At 45.8% G+C, this 16,876-nt stretch overlaps 1 protein-coding gene across 1 annotated transcript in view; it reads right to left on the reverse strand.

Annotated features, from left to right (window-relative positions):
- Positions 1-16,876, reverse strand: part of LOC139263240 (ufm1-specific protease 2-like) — a 97,338-nt gene that overhangs the window by 16,765 nt on the left and 63,697 nt on the right. Inside the window, exon 9 of the mRNA XM_070879007.1 lies at positions 830-951. Coding sequence (XP_070735108.1) covers positions 830-951 — 122 coding nt within the window. The remainder of the gene's footprint in view (positions 1-829; positions 952-16,876) is intronic.

The raw sequence follows: 16,876 nt of genomic DNA on the forward strand, positions 1-16,876 counted from the left end.
AGGCGCAAAACCAGCAGCGCTCCACTCAGGCCAGCAGTGCCCTAAGGCCACTGCGCCAGCGATGATGACGTGCGCAGCGACCTGTTTTCACCCCGTAGCAGAAATTGGGCAGCGGCATGGTCGATGTCAGCGCCAACCTCACTGGTCATGAACCAGGCCTCTCCCCTCGCGGGGTGAAAAGCAAAGGGGAGGTGCGCAGTGCCATTTCCCGCTCCCCCCGGCCTTTCGTGGTCTATTTCGCGGGATCCGTGCCATGATGGTGCAGCCCCGCACTCCGCTTCTGTACTGGGCTGCGGCCACGGCACCCCAGATCCCCAATGTCATAGTGGGAGGCTCCTCGCCCCACTGCAGAGCTCGCTGCATGCTCTCCCAGTTAGTGGAAGGAGAGGACCATGTGCTCGTGCCAGCACTACGCAGGGAGGCCACATAGCACTAGAAAATCCGCGCCGGGCGCAAAAAGTTCTGCCTCACCTACTACCGCCAAACGGGGCAATTCAGAATTTCGATCCCTATGATTCTATGATGCAGTTAAAAGATTTTTACAAAGACTTAGATCAAATATAAATTCCAATTGTGGTCACTGGAGGGAGTTCAAAAGAGCTGAAAAATGACCCTAATCCTGAGGGCAACCAGATAGGAGATCAGATTAGAGAAACTCAAATTTAATTTAGAAAGCAAATCTCAATGCGGTTCATAAAATATTAAATGGTGGAGAAAAGGTATATCTATTATATTACTTTAAAGCAGCTCAAACGAATAGGATAAGAGGACATGCATTTAATTGTGAAAAATAAGTTTAGAAAAGATTTTACTTCTATGTTTTTCTTACCTGAAGCTCAAAACCTTCGATGTAACCCCCAAAGTATTTAATACTGTCCGGATCTCAAAAGATCCAATCCAATCTGCTGATCCCACAATGTCGGGGGCTGTATCTCCAGCACTTACCAACATCTGAAAATGCAAAAGGTAAACAGTTTACTAAGTAGCAATTCTTGGAAGAGATATAAAAATTTAGTAGAAAAAAAAATGCAGCATTGCTTATAGTTTCAACATGATTAAGAGAAGAATATTTACAAACCAAACTGTTAAAGATACAAATCAAAGCACTGATCTGATTTTTTTCTCATTAATCTGGAGAGCTGGGTTGGGATATGAAAGGTAAACAGAAAATGCTGGCAATACGCAGGTCAGGCAGCATCTGTGGAGTGCTGCCTGACCTGCTGAGTATTTCCAGCATTTTCTGTTTTTAACTTCAGATTTCCAGCATCTGCAGTATTTTTTGCTTTTGGATATTAAAAGCTGTTTTTATTTCGCCGACAGGACACAAACCAAAACATCTGGTAGTATGGTCTTCATTTTCTCCATGAAAACCTGCATGTACCACCAGGGTAAGTCTGGGTCAATGCGAAAACGTGATGACATCAGGGCAACTTCAATGTAACGCGTCCCTCCCTCATCACAGAAAACAAGAGCAGTTATCCCCAAGAGTGAATAATAAATAAATCCAAAAGAGACAGAGCGGGTTAGGTGGGTGCCACTGCTATTTGAAGATCTTAAAAAGTAGAAAAGCTGCCAATCAATTGTGTTACAACTGTACTGGTGCAGGTAAAATGTACTACCAGGGGAAGATGAGAAGAATGGATCAATCGGTAGTCAAACCACATCTAAAATCAGAACCCAAATCCTCTTGAGCAAAAGCATTCAAACAATAGCCCAATGAACAGCCTAGTCGGTGGCAGGATGGAGCAAAAGCGGCAGAAGGCCACAGCCAGGGACCCTTTTGGAAGGTTCCCGTCACTGGAAAGGGAGCTCCACATGGTGATGGGGAGAGGTGGCTGTGAGGAGGTCAGCGATCGGGAGGGCTGGGGGCGGCCTTCGTAGGTGGACATAAAAAAATCCCACAGCATTATTTGAAGAAGAAGAAGGAAATCCTCCTGATGGCCTGGCCAACACTTATACCACAAACAACATTAGCAAAAGCAGATTTTCTGGTTGTTCACCTCATTGCTGCTTATGGGACCTTGCAATGCACAAAGTAACGAACTATAAAATTACCTAATTGGCTGTGAAGAGCTTTGGGATATGCTGAAGTCATGATAGGTGATATATAAATGCAAGTTGTGTTTCTAATTCTTTAGAAAAGGGGTTTAACAATACGAGCTGCTACAGATATAAATGCGGATAACATAAGTACAGAATGCGCTCCATTAATTCCTTAAGAGAAGCTGTTACATGTCCTATAACAATTGCATGCATATTATTGATGCCTCAAAACACGCTGATCCATCAACCAAAGGCATCACTAAGTATATTAGATAAGTTTGGCACTGTTGCGAAAAGTTATGGGACTTTATCTAGGCTGACACGCCAGTGCAATACTGAGGGAATGTTGCAATATCAGAGGTGCTATTCCTTAGATGAAATGTTAAACCAAGGCCTTGTCTGCCTGCTCTAATAGTTTAGACGGAAAATAGAAATCCGATTATTCAAAAAAAAAAGCAGGCCAACATTACTCCTTCGATCAACATTGCTAATATAGCTGTTTGATTGGAAAACAGTGCTGCATTTGCCTGCAGTCACTGCAATAAAAAAATATTCATGAGTGAAGTGCTTTAAAATGGTTCACAGAAGCACGATATAAATGAGAACCAGAAGTGATATTGAGCAAAAGACCCTCTTTGAAAACAGTCATGAGGCACTTACTGGTATCATTGGTACTGAACTTTGGAAATGCTCATACAACATCCAACAATGTACATGAATTTATCACGATCAATACCAAGGATTTTGGTTTAGATAACCTTAGTCCAGGTCCATCTTTGTAGCAGCCACTGGTGAAAACTTATAAGCATGTATTAACTACCAAAGTAGACTGATGACCAGCATGCAAACATTCAGAGCAATGAGCAATGTTAATTACTAACTTCTGAAACTGGAATGTACACTCCAGGAGCTAAATTGGTCAGTTTCTTAGGCATCACGGGGCCACACAAGGATCGGAAATGATGTCCGAGATGCAAGCGCATGCTTTGCAACACGGATGACGGCCGCGCTGCAATTTTTGAACTGCATATTCCAGCAGGTCTTAACCTCATACACTACGTTAAACAGAAAGAAAGATCCCCCTGCCACCCCCCAGCGCTATTTAAAGGGATCCTGAATTACTGACAGGTTAGTTGGTGGATTATTTTTTTCTGGTTGCTGGAGTAATTGCACGTGTTTTTGAAGCTTTCCTATACATGGCTAAAGTTTGAATGCTCTACAGGGAGCAGCCTGGCTGGTCTTGAAGTAGATTTTTTTGTCATTTAAAATCTTGTGCTGCAAAAGGTGCTTCCAGGCATGGGTAGCCTGGTCCGACTTCCTCTGGGAATTAAACATGACTGAGAGAATGAAGAGAGGTCACACATAGCAGGACATGCTTCTAGTTGAGGGAGGAGGAGGTGGTGGAGAAGGGCACTCAGCAGGAGGCCCTATCCATCGCGGGTCTTCAGGAAGCAATACTCTTACCTCAACCTCAGCGAAGACCAATGCAGGAAATGCCTTCACTTCGCAAAAGAGGTCGTGACTGAAATCTGCCAACTTCTGCAGCCACAATGGCAGCCTCAAAGCAGGGCAATGACAGCATTGCCTGTGGCTGTTAATGTTGAATAGCTGTCGGTGTGTGCGAGCTGTGAGTGTGAGGCTTGCAACAGTGCTAAGCGTGAGGTAAAGCACATGAATTGAAGGGTTGAGTACTGATTAAGAGAGACTGTTGGTAAGTGGGTGATGGGGGTGTAGTGAATTGAGTAGGACACAAGGCTAGTGGTGTAAATGGTAGGATATGCCATTTGAAGATTAAACTTACTTGACAATTCATGTCAGATCGTTAAAACTTCTTTCTGCACTGCATCCATATTCTTGGAGCTACACTCCTGGCATTGTCCTCCGCTGCTGCTACTTCTCACTGCGTCCTGAGCATATGTCTGGAGGGCCACCTGCCCCACTGCGGACAAAGGATGTCTCTCCTCCTCTCCATGACTGCACCAAGATCTCGAGTGCATTGTCAGAAAACCTTGGTGCACGCTCTCACATATTCAGCCATTTCTCAAAGTATCACAGTACAGATTCACTTTTTAATGGATTCCCACACTTCTTGCAGCCTCCTCTTTAAGAGGTGCAGGCGGTCATCAAGTAGCGCTAGCCACTCGCGATATCGAGCCCCTTGATGTGTGCAGGCAATGAACAGCGCGTGTTTTGCTGGCTGCACACAGCAATCATTTAAAATAGCAGGCAGCACCTGCTCACATCCATTTCGGGGGGGGGGGGTTATCCAACTTAACTCCCTACACAATTAAGTCTGCAAGGCCGAGCAGAGATTTGCTTGGCTCTGCCACACTACTTTGAGAGTAGTGAATCCACTCTACCAACTTACTTTGAGCGCCTCAGGAGATAAGTTATAAATGTCTTCCTAATTGTAGAGTTGGAATTTCTCAACCATTAAGCCAAATTAAGTCATAACAAGCAAGAATTCCTATTGTGTTTAGCAGGCAGAGTGCCTAGCAAACACCAACAATTTTCAAATTATTTAAGTAGTGTTTAAATTTAATAGCAGCCTTGATCAGATTTTTGGAATAAGCTTAAAAAAATCCCACCCCTTTTCATATCAGTGGCTTCAGGGTGAAATCTACAAACCAGGATGATACCAGAATTGAGAGGTTATACCTATCAGGAAAGATTGAACAGGCTAGATTGCTTTTCTCTAGATGGAGATAGTTATGTATGTAACCCTTGGCAACCTGTATCACACCACCACCAGAGGGACTACCTGTTGGAGTCCCAAGGGATCCCAGCAGGATTGCATACAGTACTCAGTTGTATCACTTTATTATGAGCATAACAATTGGCGATGAGGTAACGAACAACCACACGAAAATGCAAAGAACTGTTGGTATCCTGGAGAAATTCTCAGAAGGGGACGATTGGGAGGCCTTCGTGGAGCGACTCGACCAATACTTCGTGGCCAATGAGCTGGAAGGGGATGAGAACGCTGCCAAACGAAGGGCGATCCTTCTTACAGTCTGTGGGGCAACAACCTATGGCCTTATGAAGAATCTTCTAGCTCTGGTGAAGCCAACAACCAAATCCTATGAAGAACTGTGTACACTGGTCCAGGAGTGCCTAAATCCGAAGGAAAGCGTTCTGATGGCAAGGTATCGATTCTACATGTGTCAGCACTCTGAAGGCCAGGAAGTGGTGAGCTACGTCGCCGAACTAAGGCGCCTTGCAGGACATTGCGAATTTGATGGATTCCTAGAACAAATGCTAAGAGACTTTTTTGTACTTGGCATTGGCCATGAGGTTATCCTTCATAAACTATTGACTGTTGAAACACCGAATCTGAGCAAAGCCATAATGATAGTCCAAGCATTTATGTCCACCAGCGATAACACCAAACAAATTTTGCAGCAGAGGTTTCGGCTAGTACTGTACACAAAGTAACGTCGTTTTCAAGCAGGAATGCATATGGCATAACGTACACGCCGGCAGCTGCACAACCTCAGATGACCCAGAGTCCGCCATCAATTGTTAATGCGAGGCAGTTAACACCTTGTTGGCGCTGTGGAGGTGATCAGACTCATCAATGCCGCTTCAAAAACTATGCGTGTAAAGGCTGTGGAACAATGGGACACCTCCAGCGAATGTGCAGACGAGCTGCAAACCCTGCAAACCACCATGTTGCAGAGGAAGATCGATCCATGGTGGATCAGGCTGAACTAGAGACTCGAACCGAGGAGGCAGAAGTGTATGGGGTACACACCTTCACCACGAAATGTCCACTGATCATGTTAAAAGTTGAAATGAATGGAATTCCAGTATCCATGGAACTGGACAGGGATCCGAGTCAGTCCATAATGAGCAAAACGGCTTTCGACAGGTTGTGGAGCAACAAGGTACACAGGCACAAGCTTAGCCCCATTCACACCCAACTAAGAACTTACACCAAAGAGCTGATCCTGGTTATTGGTAGCGCAGAAGTAAAAGTCTCCTATGATGGAGCAGTGCATGAACTCCCACTGTGGATTGTGCCGGGGATGGCCCCTCACTGTTCGGCAGAAGCTGGCTTGGGAAAATCCGCTGGAAGTGGGACGATATCAGAGCGCTTTCGTCTGTCGACGATGCCTCATGGGCCCAGATTCCAGTCTTCGTTTGAGCCAGGCATTGGAAGTTTCTCGGCGGCGAAGATGCAGATCCACTTGGTTCCCGGGCGGTAACATAGAAACATAGAAAATAGGGGCAGGAGTAGGCCATTCAGCCCTTCTAGCCTGCACCGCCATTCAATGAGTTCATGGCTGAACATGCAACTTCAGTACCTCCTTCCTGCTTTCTCGCCATACCCCTTGATCCCCCGAGTAGTAAGGACTTCATCTAACTCCCTTTTGAATATATTTAGTGAATTGGCCTCAACTACTTTCTGTGGTAGAGAATTCCACAGGTTTACCACTCTCTGGGTGAAGAAGTTTCTCCTCATCTCGGTCCTAAATATCTTACCCCTTATCCTTAGACTGTGACCCCTGGTTCTGGACTTCCCCAACATTGGGAACATTCTTCCTGCATCTAACCTGTCTAAACCCGTCAGAATTTTAAACGTTTCTATGAGGTCCCCTCTCATTCTTCTGAACTCCAGTGAATACAAGCCCAGTTGATCCAGTCTTTCTTGATAGGTCAGTCCCACCATCCCGGGAATCAGTCTGGTAAATCTTCGCTGCACTCCCTCAATAGCAAGAATGTCCTTCCTCAAGTTAGGAGACCAAAACTGTACACAATACTCCAGGTGTGGCCTCACCAAGGCCCTGTACAACTGTAGCAACACCTCCCTGCCCCTGTATTCAAATCCCCTCGCTATGAAGGCCAATATGCCATTTGCTTTCTTAACCGCCTGCTGTACCTGCATGCTAACCTTCAATGACTGATGTACCATGACACCCAGGTCTCGTTACACCTTCCCTTTTCCTAATCTGTCACCATTCAGATAATAGTCTGTCTCTCTGTTTTTACCACCAAAGTGGATAACCTCACATTTATCCACATTATACTTCATCTGCCATGCATTTGCCCACTCACCTAACCTATCCAAGTCACTCTACAGCCCAATAGCATCCTCCTCGCAGCTCACACTGCCACCCAACTTAGTGTCATCCGCAAATTTGGAGATACTGCATTTAATCCCCTCGTCTAAATCATTAATGTACAATGTAAACAGCTGGGGCCCCAGCACAGAACCTTGCGGCACCCCACTAGTCACTGCCTGCCATTCTGAAAAGTACCCGTTTACTCCTACTCTTTGCTTCCTGTCTGACAACCAGTTCTCAATCCACGTCAGCACACTACCCCCAATCCCATGTGCTTTAACTTTGCACATTAATCTCTTGTGTGGGACCTTGTCGAAAGCCTTCTGAAAGTCCAAATATACCACATCAACTGGTTCTCCTTTGTCCACTTTACTGGAAACATCCTCAAAAAGTTCCAGAAGATTTGTCAAGCATGATTTCCCTTTCACAAATCCATGCTGACTTGGACCTATCATGTCACCATTTTCCAGATGCACTGCTATGACATCCTTAATAATTGATTCCATCATTTTACCCACTACTGAGGTCAGGCTGACCGGTCTATAATTCCCTGTTTTCTCTCTCCCTCCTTTTTTTAAAAAAGTGGGGTTACATTGGCTACCCTCCACTCCATAGGAACTGATCCAGAGTCAATGGAATGTTGGAAAATGACTGTCAATGCATCCGCTATTTCCAAGGCCACCTCCTTAAGTACTCTGGGATGCAGTCCATCAGGCCCTGGGGATTTATCAGCCTTCAATCAAGAATATAATGCGAAAGAAAGTGGAAATTGAGCTGGACAGGCCGCAGCGAGAAGGCATCATTGCGACGGTGGAGTTCAACGAGTGGACCAGTCCGATTGTTCTGGTTCTCAAAGGCGACGTCACAGTCAGAATTTGTGGGGACTATAAAGTAACGATTAACCGTTTTTCGCTGCAGGACCAGTACCCGCTAACCAAGGCAGACGACCTATTTGCGACCCTGGCTGGAGGAAAGATGTTCACCAAGTAGGACCTGACCTCAGCCTACATGACGCAGGAGCTGGCGGAATCTTTGCCAGCACCTGCACCAACACGCACAAAGGCCTGTTCATCTACAACAGATGCCCATTTGGGATTCGTTTGGCCACGGCAATTTTCCAACGGAACATGGAGAGCCTGCTAAAGTCGGTTCCGTGCGCCATGGTCTTCCAGGACGACATACTGGTGGTCACAGGTCGGGACACCATCGAACACTTGAAGAATCTGGAAGAGTTCTAAGTCGGAGTGTGTTTTCCTGGCACCAGAGGTCGAGTTCTTAGGGAGAAGAATCGCGGAGGACGGCATCAGACCCACCGACGCCAAGACGGAGGCCATCAAGAATGCGCCGAGACCACAGAAAGCGACGGAGCTGCAGTAGTTTCTGGGACTCCAACTATTTTGGTAATTTCCTACCCGGGTTAAGCACCTTGCTAGAACACCTACGTGTGCTACTGCGCAAGGGAGACGACTGGGTATGGAGGAAATCACAAGAGGCTGCTTTTGAGAAAGCCAGAAATCTGTTATGTTCCAACAAACTGCTTGTTCTGTATAACCCACGTAAACAATTAGTGCTAGCTTGCGATGCGTCGTCATACGGGGTCGGGTGTGTGTTACAACAGGCTAATGAATCGGGAACATTGCAACCGGTTGCATATGCGTCCAGGAGTTTGTCTAAGGCCGAAAGGACTTACAGTATGATTGCATGCGTTTACGGGGTGAAAAAAAATGCACCAGTATATATTTGGTCTCATGTTTGAGCTAGAAACTGACCATAAGCCGCTCATATCGCTCTTCTCAGAGAACAGGGATTAATACCAATGCCTCTGCCCGCATCCAAAAATGGGCGCTCACGCTGTCGGCATACAACTATGTAATCTGCCACAGACCATGCAGAGAGAACTGCACTGATGCTCTCAGTCGGCTACCATTGCCCACCACCGGGGTGGAAATGGCAGAGCCTGCAGACTTGCTCTTGATGATGGATGCATTCGAAAATGAAAAGTCACACGTTACGGCCCACCAGATCAAGACCTGGACTGGCCAGGATCCTTTACCCGGTAAAAAACTGTGTCCTCAGTGGGAGCGTCCCAGTGAAGATGCAGGAAGAGATCAAGCCGTTCCAGAGGCGCAAAGACGAAATGTCCATACAGGTGGACTGTCTTTCGTAGGGTAATCGTGGGTTTTGCCTAAGAAAGGCAGGGAAACGTTCATACGCAACCTACATAGTACCCACCCAGGCATGGTAATGAAGAAAGCTATAGCCAGATCCCATGTGTGGTGGCCCGGCATCGACTCAGACCTAGAGTCGTGCGTGCGCCAATGCAACACTTGCTCTCAACTGAGCAATGCACCCAGAGGCACCGCTAAGTTTGTGGTCATGGCCCTCCAAACCGTGGTCGAGGATCCACGTTGGCTTTGTGGGCCCCTTCCAAGGCAAAATGTTTTTGGTTGTTGTGGATGCTTATTCAAAATGGATTGAGTGTGTAATAATGTTTGTAAGCATGTCCACTGCCACCATCGAAAGCCTACGAACCATGTTTGCCACGCACAGCCTGCCCGATGTCCTCGTCAGCAACAATGGGCCGTTCTTCACCAGTGCTGAATTCAAGGAATTCATGACCCGTAATGGGATCAAGCACGTCACATCTGCCCCGTTCAAGCCCGCATCCAACGGTCAGGCAGAACAGGCAGTCCAGATCATCAAGCAAAGCTTAAAACACATGTCGGAAGACTCCCTGCAGACCCGCCTGTCCAGAGTCCTGCTCAGCTACCGCACCAGATCCCACTCGCTCACCGGGGTTCCCCCAACTGAGCTGCTCATGAAAAGGGCGCTCAAAACAAGGCTCTCTCTTGTCCATCCTGATCTCCATGATCACGTCAAGGGCAGGCGGCATCAACAAGCATGTACCATGATCACGCAAACTTATCTCACAATATTGAAGTCAGTGACCCTGTATTTGTACTCAATTATGGACATGGTTCCAAATGGCTTTCCGGCACAATCATAGCCAAAGAAGGGTGTAGGGTGTTTCAGGTCAAATTGGCCAATGGACTAAAGTGCAGAAAGCATTTGGACCAAACCAAATTGCGGTCCACAAACAACCCGAAGAGGACACCACCAACTTCGACCCTCAAACACACACACACACACACACACACGTGACAACCGACATCATGATTGACCACGAAGCTGACCTCACCATCCCCAGCAGCCCGGCAAGGCCAGCTGCCCAGCGAAGCACCAACCAAGTCACCCACACCTGCATTTGTACCGAGACGATAAGCCCGAGATCGGCGCACCCTTTAAATAAGTGTACTGTTGACTTTGGGAGGGACTGATGTTATGTACGTAACTCTTGGCAACCTGTATCACATCACCACCAGAGGGCCAACCTGAGAGTCCCAAGGGATCCCAGCATCCCTTTGGAGCAAGGTATATAAGCAGGCCTCCCACGCTGTACCAGCACTCTGGAGTTTAATTAAAGGAGCTAAGGTCACACTTACTCATTGCATACAGTACTCAGTTGTATCATTTTGTTATGAGCGTAACAGAGATGATGAAAGGGTTTGATAGAGTAGACAAAAAGATGATGTTTCTACTTGTGGGGGTGACCAACATTTGGGGCCATAAATATAAGATAGTCACTAATAAATCCGAGAGAATTCAGGAGAATTTTTTTTACCCAGAGTGTGTTTAGAATGTGGAACTCGCTATCACAAGGAGCAGTTGAGGTGAATAGCATAGGTGCATTTAATGGATAGTATAGATGCATTTAAGAGGAAGCTAGATAAACATATGAGGAAGAAAGGAATAGAAGGTTATGCTTCTAGGGTTAAATGAAGTGGGGTGAAAGGAGGCTTGTGTGGAGCATAAACACTGATATAGACAAGTTGGGCCAAATGGCCTGTTTCTGTGTTGTGCATTCTATTTAATTTTATGTAAAACAACAAATAATCATATGATGCTGGCCTCAGGGAAAAAAACTGTCACTCTGGAAAGGATGGGGAAGCAGTGAAAGTTCATAGGGAATGAGACAGAGATGATAGTCCAATGTCGTATATACATTATTAAGCATCTTAAAAATGATACTGTAATCTTTCCGTTACCTGAGTTTATTCCTATGTGAGGAATTGCAAATGGAGCGGAACACTGCAATCATCAGCAAAACAGACCTTTTTCTGATCTTGTGATGGCGAGAACGTCATTGATATAGCAGCTGAAGATAACTGGTCCAAGGACACGACCCTGATGAAGTCCTGCAGTAATGCCCTGGAGCGGAGATCATTGGCCTCCAACAATCATAACCATCTTCCTTTGTGCTAGGGATAACTCCAGTCAATGGAGAGTTATTCCCCCGTGCCCACTGATTTCAATTTTACTCGGGTTCCTTGTTGCTACCCTGATTTCCTCGATAAGTAGAACAGTTGCTATCTCATCGCATCTGGAATTTAGCTCATGTCCATTTTTGGACAAAGGCTGTAATGAGGATTGAGCTGAGGTCTACTGGCAGGACCCAAACTGAGCATCAGTGAGCAGATTATTGGTGAGTGAGTGCTGCTTGAGAGTGCTGATTGACAATTCCTTCCATCACTTCACCGATGATTGAGTGGTAACTGGCCAAGTTGAATTTATCCTGCTTTTTGTGCACATGACAGAACTGGGAAATTTCTTCATTGCCAGGTAGATGCCAGTGTTGTAGCAGTACTGAAACAACTTGGCAAGAGGCTCATCTCTGGAGCATAGGTCTTCAGCATTACAACCGGGAAGTTGTTGGGGCCCATATCTTTTGCTCTGTCCACTGCACTCAGCCGTTTCCTGATATAACATGGAGTGAATCAAATTAGTTCAAGGCTGGCATCTCTGATGGACCTCAGGACTCATGTGCTAGGCTCCGTCATCATTGAAGATGGGGATGTTCATGGAGGCTCCTTTACCAGTTAGTTGCTTAATTGTCCACCACCATTCATGACTGGATGTGGCAGGACGACAGATTCCAGTGTGAAAATGGGACTTGGACTCCACAAGAACTGTGCGTGGTCACTCCCAGCCTTGACTGGTGTTCCATGGGTTATACCAGTTTTGCCAGCATCTTACCCAAATGGTCATTCTTTGCGTGCGAGTTTAAACAGTGAGTAGCTGCAAGATATTGTACCATAGAGGGCATCACAACTGAGCCCAGTCATGTTCTCACCCCACATCTAAAGAGTGAGAAACCTGGATGGTCTGTCCTCTCCGTAGGCCAAGGAAATCAGGTCAATTGTTAGCTCCCTGGCTGGTATCAGCAAACTTAGGTTAGACCATAGTCTGAAGCTGAAAGCTTTTAGCCTTCTGACCTGGTATCGGGGCGAAGCTAAGTTTGAAGCATAGCAAGTTGAGGTGATGGGGGAGGGGGAGGTCGATGTCCAGATTTGGCTATGGTAGCCTACAGAAAGTGTCCTACATAGAAAATAGGTGCAGGAGTAGGCCATTCAGCCCTTCGAGCCTGCACCACCATTCAATAAGATCATGGCTGATCATTTACCTCAGTATCCCTTTCCTGCTTTCTTTCCATATCCCTTGATCCCTTTGGCCATAAGGGCCATATCCAACACCCTCTTGGATATATCTAACGAACTGGCATCAACTCCCTGCGGAAGAGAATTCCACAGGTTAACAACTCCCTGAGTGAAGAAGCTTCTCCTCATCTCGGTCCGAAATGGCTTACCCCTTATCCTTAGACTGTGTCCCCTGGTTCTGGACTCCCCCAACATCGGGAACATTCTTCCTGCATCTAACCTGTCCAGTCCCATCACAATTTTATATGTTTCTATGAGATCCCCTCACATTCTTCTAAACTCCAGTGAATACAGGCCCAATCGATCCAGTCTCTCCTCATATATGTCAGTCCTGCCATCCTAGGAATCAGTCTGGTGAGCCTTCGCTGCACTCCCTCAACAGCAAGAACGTCCTTCCTCAGATTAGGAGACCAAAACTGAACACAATATTCTAGGTGAGGCCTCACCAAGGCCCTGTATAGCTGCAGCAAGACCCCTCTGCTCCGATACTCAGATCCCCTAGCTATGAAGACCAACATGCCATTTGCCTTCTTCACCGCCTGCTGCACCTGCATGCCAACCTTCAATGACTGATGTTACATGACACCCAGGTCTCGTTGCACCTCCCATTTTCCTAATATTCAGTTAATATTCTGCCTTCATGTTTTTGCCACCAAAGTGGATAACCTCATATTTATCCACATTATCCTGCATCTGCCATGCATTTGCCCACTCACCTAACCTATCCAAGTCACCCTGCAGCCTCTCAGCATCCTCCTCACAGCTCACATCGCCACCCAGTTTAGTGTCATCTGCAAACTTGGAGATATTATTCTCAATTCCTTCATCAAAATCATTGATGTATATTGTAAATAGCTGGGGTCCCAGCACTGAACCTTGCAGTACCCCACTAGTCACTGCCTGCCATTCTGAAAAGGACCTGTTTATCCCAACTCTCTGCATCCTGTCTGCCAACCAGTTCTCTATCCACGTCAATACATTACCCCCAATACCATGTGCTTTAATTTTGCACACCAATCTCGTGTGGGACCTTGTCAAAAGCCTTTTGAAAGTCCAAATACACCACATCCACTGGTTCTCCCTTGTCCACTCTACTAGTTACATTCCTCAAAAAATTCCAGAAGATTTGTCAAGCATGATTTCCCCTTCATAAATCCATGCTGACTTGGACCGATCCGGTCACTGCTTTCCAAATGCGCTGCTATTTCATCTTTAATAATTGATTCCAACATTTTCCCCACTACTGATGTCAGGCTAATCGGTCTATAATTCCCCGTTTTCTCTCTCCCTCATTTTCTAAAAAGTGGGGTTACATTAGCTACCCTTCATTCCATAGGAACTGATCCAGAGTCTATAGAATGCTGGAAAATGACCACTAATACATCCACTATTTCTCGGGCCACTTCCTTAAGTACTCTGGGATGCAGACCAACAGGCCCTGGGGATTTATCGGCCTTCAATCCCATTAATTTACCAAACTCAATTTCCTGAATAATAAGGATTTCCTTCAGTTCCTCCTTCTCACTAGTATTTCCGGAAGGTTACTTGTGTCTTCCGACATGAAGACAGAACCGAAGTATTTGTTCAATTGGTCTGCCATTTCTTTGCTCCCCATTATAAATTCATGTGATTCTGACTGCAAGGGACCTCACGTTTGTCTTTACTAATCCTTTTCTCCTCGCATATCGATAGAAGCTTTTGCAGTCAGTTTTTATGTTCATTGCAAGCTTCCTCTCCTATTTTCCCCCTCCTAATTAAACACTTTGTCCTCCTCTGCTGAATTCTAAATTTCTCCCAGTCCTCAGGTTTGCTGCTTTATCTGGTCAATTTATATGCCTCTTCCTTAGATTTAACACTATCCCTAATTTCCCTTGTTAGCCACGGTTGAGCCACTTTCCCCGTTTTATTTTTACTCTAGACAGGGATGTACAATTGTTGAAGTTCATCCATGTGATCTTTAAATGTTTGCCATTGCCTATCCACCGTCAACCCTTTAAATATAATTCGTCAGTCTATTCTAGCCAATTCACGTCTCATACCATCGAAGTTACCTTTCCTTAAGTTCAGGACCCTAGTCTCTGAATTAACTGTGTCATTCTCGATCTTAATAAAGAACTCTACCATATTATGGTCACACTTCCCGAAGGGGCCTCGCACAACAAGATTGCTAATTAGTCCTTTCTCGTTATACTTCAAGTCTAGGATGGCCAGCCCTCTAGTTGGTTCCTCGACATATTGGTCTAGAAAACCATCCCTAATACACTCCAGGAAATCCTCCTTCACCGTACTGCTACCAGTTTGGTTAGCCCAATCTATATGTAGATTAAAGTCATCCATGATAACTGCTGTACCTTTATTGCACGCATCCCTAATTTCTTGTTTGATGCTGTCCCCAACCTCACTACTACTGTTTGGTGGTCTGTACACAACTCCCACTAGCGTTTCTGCCTTTTGGTATTCCACAGCTCTACCCATACAGATTCCACATCATCCAAGCTAATGTCCCTCCTTACTATTGCTTTAATTTCTTCTCTAATCATCAACTCTACCCCACCTCCTTTTCCTTTCTGTCTATCGTTCCTGAATGTTGAATATCCCTGGATGTTAAGTTCCCAGCCTTGGTCACCCTGGAGCCATGTCTCCGTAATGCCAATTATATCATAGAAACATAGAAAATAGGTGCAGAAGTAGGCCATTCAGCCCTTCGAGCCTGCAACACCATTCAATAAGATCATGTCTGATCATTCCCTCAGTACCCCTTTCCTGCTTTCTCTCCATAACACTTGATCCCCTTAGCCGTAAGGGCCATATCGAACTCCCTTTTGAATATAGCCAATGAACTGGCATCAACAACTCTCTGCGGTAGGGAATTCTACAGGTTAACAACTCTGAGTGAAGAAGTTTCTCCTCATCTCAGTCCTAAATGGCCTACCCCTTATCCTAAGACTGTGTCCCCTGGTAGTGGACTTCCCCAACATCGGGAACAATCTACCCGCATCTAACCTGTCCCGTCCCGTCAGAATCTTGTATGTTTCTGTGAGATCCCCTCTCATCCTTCTAAACTCCAATGTATAAAGACCCAGTTGATCCAGTCTCTCCTCATATGTCAGTCCAGCCATCCCGGGAATCAGTCTGGTGAACCTTCGCTGCACTCCCTCAATAGCAAGAATGTCCTTCCTCAGATTAGGAGACCAAAACTGAACACAATATTCCAGGTGAGGCCTCACCAAGGCTCTGTACAACTGCAGTAAGACCTCCCTGCTCCTGTACTCAAATCCCTTAGCTATGAAGGCCAACATGTCATTTTGCCTTCTTTACCGCCTGCTGTACCTGTATACCAACTTTCAATGACTGATGAACCATGACACCCAGGTCTCGTTGCACCTCCCCTTTTCCACCATTCAGATAATATTCTGTCTTCGCGTTTTTGCCCCCAAAGTGAATAACCTCACATTTATCCACATTATACTGCATCTGCCATACATTTCCCCACTCACCTCACCTGTCCAAGTCACCCTGCAGCCTCTTAGCATCCCCCTCACAGCTCACACCACCACCCAGTTTAGTGTCATCTGCAAACTTGGAGATATTACACTCAATTCCTTCAACCAAATCATTGATGTATATTGTAAAGAGCTGGGGCCCCAGCACTGAGCCCTGCGGCACTCCACTATTCACTGCCTACCATTCTGAAAAGGACCCGTTTATCCCGACTCTCTGCTTCCTGTCTACCAACCAGTTCGCTATCCACATCAGTACATTACCCACAATACCATGCGCTTTGATTTTGCACACCAATCTTGTGTGGGACCTTGTCAAAAGCCTTTTGGAAGTTCAAATACACCACATCCACTGGTTCTCCATTGTCCACTCTACTAGTTACATCCCCAAAAAAATTCCAGAAGATTTGTCAAGCATGATTTCTCCTTCATAAATCCATGCTGATTTGGACTGCTTTCCAAATGCGCTGCTACTTCGTCCTTAATAATTGATTCCAACATTTTCCCCACCACTGATGTCAGGCTAACCGGTCTATAATTACCTGTTTTCTCTCTCCCTCCCTTTTTAAAAGGTGGTGTTACATTAGCTACCCTCCAGTCCATAGGAACTGATCCAGAGTTGATAGACTGTTGGAAAACGATCACCAATGCATTCACTATTTCTAGGGCCACTTCCTTAAGTAGTCTGGGATGCAGACTATCAGGCCTTATT

Source organism: Pristiophorus japonicus, chromosome 1, assembly GCF_044704955.1.
Source record: "Pristiophorus japonicus isolate sPriJap1 chromosome 1, sPriJap1.hap1, whole genome shotgun sequence".
Taxonomy (NCBI): Eukaryota; Metazoa; Chordata; class Chondrichthyes; family Pristiophoridae; genus Pristiophorus; species Pristiophorus japonicus.